Here is an 8,964-nt window from a genome sequence, read left to right on the forward strand (position 1 = left end):
CCCAAATGTCTTTATTTTTATTGTTATGTGATAAATCTGAAAAAACAAAAATCAGAAGAACAGGCCAGAAAAAGCTTCCCTTTTTGTTCATTTATACCAAAAGCAAACAGAACAGCCTCGCTGAAAACTTTACCTCTTAAGCGAAACTGAAATGCACCTTCGTGCTCCCTTCCATGGAGTTTTCAGCTGCAGCAGTCATCGTAAACCTCAAAGCATGTGAAGGCACATCAAAAAAGGAGAAGCTCCTCATCATCTTCCATCTCCTTTTTCCCGACACCATCACGGTCGCTGCGTGCTTGCCGGCACGCCAGGCGAGACAAAAAGCTTCGGCTCGCCTGGTCGCGTGAAGCAGCTAGCGCTTTTTGTTTCTATAGATAGTGCGAACTTTGCGGAGGGAGCCGATCGATCGATCGGGAAGAAATGGAGGGAGCAGACGACGATCACCGCCGTAAGCGACGGCGACGGCGGAGCGGAGAGGAAGGCGCGTTGGAGGTGGCGCTGGCCGCGGCGGCGACCGCGCTCTTCCTCTCCGGCCTCGGAAAGCTCCTGCCTTTGCCACTCTCGCTGCTCGCTCCGCCGCCGTTCCTCCTGCTGCTTCTCAACCTCGTCATCGCCGCCGTCGTGGCGGCCTCCGTCTCCATTCCTCCCGATCGAAAGTGCAGGGGGAGCGCGAAGAGGAAGAATGACCGGAAGAAAAAGCGCTGGAGCTTCGCGGAGGAGGGGAGCTTGGCGGTTTCTGTTAATGGCGATGGGTTGACGCCGGAAGAGGAAGAGGGAGGAGACGCGGCAGAGGTGAACGCTCGCGCGGAGGCGTTCATAGCGGCGTTCCGGAGGCAGCTGAGGTTGGACTCGAGGAAGGTGAAGGCGGAATCGCCATCGCCGGCGATTGGCTCTCCGATGAATAGAAGCACTGTAACTAGAGATTGATCCGCGAATTAAATCTGAAAATCCTTATTTTAACTAAAATGATCTTTAATAAGTAGGACGATAACTTGAGCATCAAAATGACTAGCGATCTAAGTTAAGATAGAGTGATGGGCTGATTTCTTGAGGGATCTGAACAAATTACCATAAGTAGATTAGATGAGGGTCGGGTCGGTAATCAGATTGTCTTTGATCAAGCGAATTAGGGATTGTCTAAGAAGGATGATGGTTAATTTTCCTTCAAATGGGGATCAATGCTGGGCATCTGGATTGGCCGCTGCGTACGCTTCCCGATTTATCATAGTGGTCTTATGGAAAACTTCCGTGAGTAACCGGGATTGTCACTCCCAGGGATTGAGTCAATACGACTAACTGGGATTATCAGAAGAAGAAGGATGATGGTTAGAGAAACGTCTGACCTCAATGAAGATCGGTGGAATGACAACTATCCAATCGAATTTGAAGCTTTCCATGATTGATGGATGAGCAAGAAAGTTACAAACACTGAGTTAAATTAAAATGGAGGTCAAGATGAATCTTGACAAAACTCCTCCGATGCTCAAGTTAGACGTAAGGAATAAGAAAAAGCACTTGAGAGGGAAGTGGGCAAGGACTTCATCATGCATTTTTTGCATATCCCCTCATATTTTCAAAATGTGTCCTCTCCACTCTCCCGTCCACCTGATTGGACCTCCTTCATGTTCAATTTAGGTTGGATTGTAATTACATGCCCCTGCCCCTTGGATCTAAGGATTCGACCCAAACCCTATATCGAGTCGAACCCATACGGATCGAGTCCCGCATCTATTGCTTCCCTCACATCATCTCATGTGACTTGACATCCGAGCCCCTTCAGGGCTCCATTTTGGGGTATGTCCTTGAGTGCTCCATTTGGGGGTTTCATGCTTGATGAGAGGTCTATTTGCTCTTACGGACATAGTTGAATTGGTTTTTAAGTGGTAGAATTGTCATAAGGGCAGCCGTAATATTGCATCAAAGGGCGTTAATAACACCCTAAGAGAGAGAAAAGAATGATGTGGCACATGAACGTGTTCAATATTTTAAACGCGTTCATGCGCAATATTTTTTTAGTATTATAACACGGTAACGCGTTGCAGATGCTCTAATAGGATAAGGTTCGAATCCTTTAGAGTTCATTCTCTTAGGGAATATATTTTTCAGAGTAGAGTTGAGTATTCGGTTAAAATCAAATTGAATTAATCAAAATTGAATTAAATTAAATTTTTTTAAATCAATCGAACAGATCAAAATTTCAAATAAAAATCAAATAAATCAAACCGATAAAATATCGATTAATTCAGTTTTCGATCAAATTAACTAAAATAATTAAAATTTTTAAATATTATAAAAAATTTATCAATTAGTTAAAAATTTATAAATTTATTTATTTAGAAATTTAGAAATTATTTTTTTATTTTAATTAATTTGATTTATTCAATTTAATCAAATAAAAAATTTTAAAATTAAAATAAAAAAGAATTAATCAAATTAATTATTTTTTAAATAAATAAATTAAAATTTTAAATTTAATTAGTTCACCCGATATTCGATTTAATTAAATTTTTGCTCGTCTCTAAATACAAGGTAGGATTTATCTCCAGTTTAAAATTATTGGGAAAGGCTTGTTTTTTTTGTGAGCCCTAGAGGCGGTTCCAGAATTTAAAAAAGTAAAGAGCGTTTTTGCGTAATATTTCGAGGGGCGCTTCGGGAAATTCACCAAGGAGGTGGAGAGAGACCAAGCGACGGAATATATCGCAGAACATTGTCGGCGTTCCAAAGGAGAAGAAACTAGAAGAGGAAGAGAGAGAGAGGAGGAGAAGGTGAGAGATTTGCGGAGAGAGGGGAAGGATGAAGATGCCATCTGAGTCGAGGTTCCTGCAGGAACTAGCTCTTTATGCAGCGAGCGCCGCGCTGAGCTGCCTCGTCCTCTTCGCCGGGCTGCGCCAACTCGACCCTAACCGAGCCGCCAGCAAAAAGGCCCTCGAGCACAAGAAGGAGATCTCCAAGCGCCTCGGCCGCCCTCTCATCCATACCAATCAATACGAGGTCTTTGTCCTGTTCCTCCAGCCTTTGCCCTATTTCCAGTTCTCACTTTTCTCCTTTGACGGCGTTCGGTCCGATTCAGATGCTATTTTTGTTCCTTCCATCAAGTCATGCGTCTATTTTATTTCTGTGTATGAAATTTCAATTTTTGAGATATTTCCGTTGTCAGAGATATTGGGTTTAGGGTTTGTTCTAGGCGAATCCATAGGTTGATTTTCATTTTCTAGGTCCCAAATTCGTGTGGTTTTTTTTTAGAATTTTGGGCGTTGCAATAATCGATATGTTAATAAGGTGATATTTATGCCAGTTGATGTCCCGCTATTATTTTTCTGAGTTCCCGTCTTCTTAAGACGTTTTATGGGACACACCTATAGGACAATCAGAGGAACAATGAGGTTGAACTTCAATTCTTTGCTGATGCAGAAACTCCAACAACTACAACTCTTTGCATCTTAGATTCATCTTCTCTTTGGTAGTAGAGTTATATTTAAGTATACTGTTAATCCTGGTATTCTTGATAGCTAAGATAATACATCTGTTCTGGTGATTGGATCATGTATGGTCCGATTACTTGGATGGGATACATGAGGGAGGGAAAGGAAAGTGACAAAAATGTCAATTTCCCTTCTTCTATTTACTAATGCTATCTTATGATTGATAAGGTTTCAGTTGAGAACAGATAATTGCAGATAGTGTTTAATTGATAGAGCTGTCTATGTCTAAGTTTCTTATAATAGCAGTTTTGCCAAATAACCTTCATTTTTAATAGCGATCATTAAGTGACACCTCAAGTTGTTTAAATGGAGGTTGAATTGTATTTAAAATGTCTTAATGATGTTATTTATGATCATTTTGCAGGATGTAATAGCTTGTGATGTTATAAATCCAGATCATATTGATGTTGAGTTTGAATCTATTGGGGGTTTGGAACATGTCAAGCAAGCACTATTTGAATTGGTCATTCTTCCACTATGTAGACCTGAATTGTTTGCACAGGGAAAACTTCTTAGCCCTCAAAAGGGAGTTTTACTGTATGGCCCACCTGGAACAGGAAAGACAATGCTTGCGAAGGCCTTAGCTAAAGAATCTGGTGCAGTTTTTATTAATGTGAGGATCTCAAATTTGATGAGTAAATGGTTCGGAGATGCTCAAAAACTTGGCAAGTCTAGTTTTTAATATTGTGTTTTCTTTTACAGATTTATTGATATTCTCCACAGTTATCTTCTTCAATTAATTTCTAAAAGCCTATGATTGTTAATTTTTTTATTTACTGTTTATTCACTAACGATGCAATTTTTTATTTACATATATTTCATTTGGTGTATGTTATTTTATTCTCCATCATGACATATGTTGAAACTCATTGTTATTTGTTAGAAATGGTTTTAGGTTAATATGTGTGGAGAAGAAAAATCATCATAGTTTTAGGTTAGCGAGTTACAAGTCTTTGCTCTTATTTTCGCATGTAACAAGGTAAAGAAGTGGTATTTTTAGTAGAATTACTTGCAGAAATTAACTAGGGTGTTTTTTATTGGATACCATAATGATTCCCCTAAAGAAGTGAAACTCATAATCTAGTCACTTTCCATTCTGTATGAATCTATAAGACAAATGCCCTTTGATTGATGTTGTAGAGGTTTTTATAAGAAAAGGCCGACATTAAAAAGAATAATTGGGTCTAATTGCAAGCTATATCATGAGGCTATATATTTATGTAACGATTATCTCTTTATAAATGCAATTCAATATTTTACTTTTCTTAAATTAACATGGTATTAGAGCCCCCTTTATATGGTTAGGATTCTTTAGAATTGCCTCCACGTCACTTTCATTTTTCTTGACATGGTATTAGACCTCTGACAGATAGAGATCTGTCATGTGCATTCCAATCGTCCTTTTTCTATTTGTGCTATATGCCTCCTGTTGTGTCGTCATTACCTTGAATTTGCTCTATTGCGCATGATATAATTGCCTCCATCGTAGTCTGTGTGATCCAATTACTATGTTGCAAACCTTGACCTTATTCGCTACATTGATTACTTTGTTCAACATTTCACTTCTCTTTCGATTGTTGTAACAAAGCTTAAACACAATGTTAAATACAAGGGTGTGCATGATCAATATTAAAGTGGTTTATACAACAGAAATAAAGAAATAATCTTCTTCTCCCACATATATATGTGGGTCTACGCAACATTTCCATGATATCATTATGACAAACTAATGAGGCTTGGTTAGAAAATTTCTTGCCGCTATCATTAGCTTGAGTAGTCCCCCTTTTTGGTGTTTCAGTCACGTTATGTCTTAGCTAAAAAGTTTTTGAAGAAGTAGACTATTACTAAAAATGCCTCTCCCAATTGTTGTCAGGGATTCATTGCTCATTTTGTTGGTGTTCCATCTTTAGTAATGTAGTTTAGAGACCTTGCTCCTATATCCATAACCCACAACTCATTAGGTGCATCACCTCTAAATCCACTAAACCACACCTTCAAATGATGCAATGAAGTAAGCTTCTAGAATGAATAGTAAACGTAGCTAAACCTCACAACATCAAACTACAAACCACTCAGTGAAACACTCTTGTCACTCTTAACTAGACTCTCCCTAGTCAAGTCAACTCTTGATCTAGAGGTCATCCTATATCAAGCAAACCCTTAGCTAGATGCCTTCTACCTAGCCGAATAATCAAATTCTTATTCTGTTTCTGCAATCTGTCATGGCAGTCTTGATGTGAGTTTGTGTCATTACTAGTGATCTTCTAGCGAACGATACAATCTGATCTGAATGCTTCTATATACCCTCTGGAAGCAACACGCTCTTAAAAGTATAAACAATGACTAAATATCTCAAACTCACCATATAGATAAGATCTAACCTTAGCTTGGAAGAGTGTCACCCGAGAGAGCTCTAAATCTAATAATGAAACCTTGACATTTGCTTCTAAACATATGGATCTGTTGCCCCTAACATATAAACATAACATTAGCATTATATGAAACTGTAAAGAGTTTTTAGTTCCTAAAGTCAGACTGGCTTTTTTCGGGCTCGCTGTTTAATTTCATGATTCCAAGTGTTTAATACTTATGGGCATACAGTATCTGGTACAATTTAATTTCACTTGCTTTTCTTTAAATAATTTATTTTATCACTGGATTTATTACAGTGGCTGCTGTGTTTAGCCTTGCTTATAAGCTACAACCTGCTATCATTTTTATCGATGAAGTGGATAGCTTTTTGGGTCAGCGACGCAATACAGATCATGAAGCAATGACTAACATGAAAACTGAGTTCATGTCCTTGTGGGATGGTTTCACCACTGACCGTGAGTTTTGGAACTCTACTGTACTTTTTACTCTAGTCAATCTTTTAGATTTATTTTTTGTTTCCTCATTATGATACTTTTTCTTTACCAGTAATTACTCTTGCTAGTTCCAATTTATTATGTATTTAAGATTTCTTCTTATATCCTCGGGGGAAATCATTCCCTTGATGCCATCGTCCCATATCTCAATTCCATGTTGAATTATTAACTTTTATTATTTAAGTGGTTCAATCAGTCAGATTACTGCTTCCCTTAGACCTCAGATCCATCCAATAATCCTTGTTATTTTTTTTGCTGTTGCGATTAAGCTTACTCCAAAATGTATTGCCAAACAAATTCTGATTATAAGCTGCATTTCGATGTTGATATCATATTTTATTGTGTGATCTTACTACTGAACTGGGCCTGACTGTCAAAAACCAACTTCAATAGTAGTATGGAAGTGTTATACAAGGATGAATGATGTTTTTAAATTGTCCACGAGCATTTTGCTTGATTCCTTGATATGACACCACAACTGCCACTTCTGGAAGTAGTTTATTAATCACCCACTTCTAACCTTCTTTTAATTATTGATTTGTTTGCTTTACCTCTTCTTGCTTGCTCATGCCCAAAATATACTGTTCTTGCAGAAAATGCTCGTGTGATGGTTCTTGCTGCTACAAATCGCCCATCAGAACTTGATGAAGCAATACTTAGGCGATTTACCCAGACCTTTGAAATTGGCATGCCTAATCAAAGTGAGAGAGCCAAGATACTGAAGGTCATCCTTAAGGGTGAAAATGTCGAAGAGAACATTGATTACGAATATGTAGCTGCATTGTGTCAAGGTTTTAGTGGTTCAGATTTACTTGAACTGTGCAAACAAGCAGCCTATTTCCCTGTAAGGGAGTTGCTCAATGATGAAAAGAACGGAATGGCATCCAGTGTGAGTATATTTAATCGATTCCAAACCTTTTTTTTACAAGCATTAAGGAATTTTGTGATTCGAATCTTCTGAAAGCCTGTTTACTAGTGAATATTATTTCTTGTGGTATCTGTTGAGAGTATAAGAGTTTAGATGGGTAATTATGTAATAGGATTAATTCCATATTAGAATTTTAGCTTTATGGTCGTATAGATACCCATATAATGGTTATCGTTCCTCAAACTTAATAGTATCTTTCTATTCAGAGTCAACTGACGACCTACTAATGTCACTGCCTCAAGTATTGCCTGGTTACCCAGATCTGTGTTAGGAACTTTTGAGTTTGTGTTGGATGGGAGTTTCTAAAAGTCTTTCCAAGTGAAATGCAAACTTCTTTTGCCACTGATGTGACTCCAATCCTCTCCAACCTTTTCATTTATAACTCTAACTTGGAGCCAAATTGCCAATTTTGTGTGGTTTAACTACGAAAAGCCATGTTAGGATGAGATTTGTTCATGGTAATGCTATTCTACATGCGATAAGCTTCAGTACATGGATCTCTTAGTCACTTGAGCTGTAGTGATGATCATGTCTATGATTGTAGTTAAATATTCATTTCGATATTGGATTCTTCAGTTAAATATTCACTGTCCTGATGGGTTCACTAGAGGATTCATGGTTAAGGAAATTCCCACATTACATTACAATCCCTTTTTTCCTTCTTAGATGAGGATCATGCCTCGTTGCTATTTCTTTTTAAATAAAATTTACTTGGAATGCATGGTTTTGAGATTTTCCTAGTCGAGCAAAATATATCAGGTTGTTGGAATTTTGGTTAATACCTTCTTTGTTTCCTGGACACTTCTTGCAACTAATTGTTTCAGAATAGTTCGTAGTCGATGAAGTGATCTTACAGTTATCGCGTCTTGCTCTTACCAGGGTTCAAGACCACTCAAACAGACAGACTTGGAGAGAGCACTGGTAACCTCTAGAAAGGCAAGGAAAGCAACTATTTCACAATCATCTTCATGGCCTGCACAAACCGAACCAGACGACGAGCAGGTCCATAATGCTATTTTGGAGATCTCAAAGCTCATGTCGCGCATCGTGAGCAACCAATCTGAAAACCAAGATGCTTAGATCATTCCCATAGTCGCGCTCTTTGTGCTATAAACTTGCATGATGTCTCTAGACACATTGCCTTTTACAGAAGCAACGACCAAAGAATGCTTGTTTTCTTTCTTCTTTAGCTGATATGAAAAGTTTGTTAACCAAATATGGAAATTCGAATCATATGATTTCTGTAAGTCTGCGTCAACCACCGAATGTTTGTTTACTTTTCCATTTTAGCTCATGTAAAAGTATCGGTGGTCTGGATTGCCTCCATGTTTACTGCTTAAACATATTCACATTATTGTTGGTGGGCAGGATGCATGACTAATTTTGGTTGATGATTCAAGAACACAATACTTTCTTCCTATCCAATTGAAGAAAAATAGTCAATGTTTCTCTCTTTATTATTATTATTTTTATATTTTTTTAAGTCCAATTAGTTTTGGAGATGAGTGGTATTCTCTCAATTTGTCTATCGGATAAATTTAGAAATGAGAAAATCATAGGTAGTTAGGTTTCCTAGTGAGTATTTTTTTTTCTTTTGCATTATAGTGGAATTTGCCATCCTAACGGTTTCACACGGTCAGTCTCACGATCATTTATGAGGAGGTAAATTGAGAAATTATAGTTGATC

At 38.0% G+C, this 8,964-nt stretch overlaps 2 protein-coding genes across 2 annotated transcripts; both read left to right on the plus strand.

Moving 5' to 3' along the window:
• The first annotated feature begins 420 nt into the window (after nucleotides 1–420).
• LOC141817913 (uncharacterized) lies at nucleotides 421–980 on the plus strand. The gene is given in 2 exon segments (XM_074705522.1): nucleotides 421–852; nucleotides 854–980. Coding segments are annotated over 2 exon segments (480 nt in total). The 3' UTR covers nucleotides 902–980.
• Nucleotides 981–2,724: 1,744 nt separating this feature from the next.
• LOC141817915 (uncharacterized) lies at nucleotides 2,725–8,603 on the plus strand. The gene is made up of 5 exons (XM_074705525.1): nucleotides 2,725–2,991; nucleotides 3,847–4,147; nucleotides 6,152–6,310; nucleotides 6,943–7,238; nucleotides 8,157–8,603. The coding sequence occupies exons 1-5, from the start codon at nucleotides 2,794–2,796 to the stop codon at nucleotides 8,355–8,357; spliced, it is 1,155 nt and encodes a 384-aa protein (XP_074561626.1). The 5' UTR covers nucleotides 2,725–2,793; the 3' UTR covers nucleotides 8,358–8,603.
• Nucleotides 8,604–8,964: the final 361 nt, after the last annotated feature.

This window comes from Curcuma longa, unplaced genomic scaffold, assembly GCF_044706935.1.
Source record: "Curcuma longa cultivar G26 ecotype Majalengka, Jawa Barat unplaced genomic scaffold, ITB_CL_G26_1.1 contig_22496, whole genome shotgun sequence".
Taxonomy (NCBI): Eukaryota; Viridiplantae; Streptophyta; class Magnoliopsida; order Zingiberales; family Zingiberaceae; genus Curcuma; species Curcuma longa.

Bases quoted from the DNA above. Each gene is read 5' to 3' on its own strand.
- LOC141817915 (XM_074705525.1), top strand. From the start codon at position 2,794: ATGAAGATGCCATCTGAGTCGAGGTTCCTGCAGGAACTAGCTCTTTAT. The intron at 4,148-6,151 runs GCAAGTCTAGTT...GATTTATTACAG, and splicing joins CGGAGATGCTCAAAAACTTG to TGGCTGCTGTGTTTAGCCTT. The intron at 6,311-6,942 runs GTGAGTTTTGGA...CTGTTCTTGCAG, and splicing joins GGATGGTTTCACCACTGACC to AAAATGCTCGTGTGATGGTT.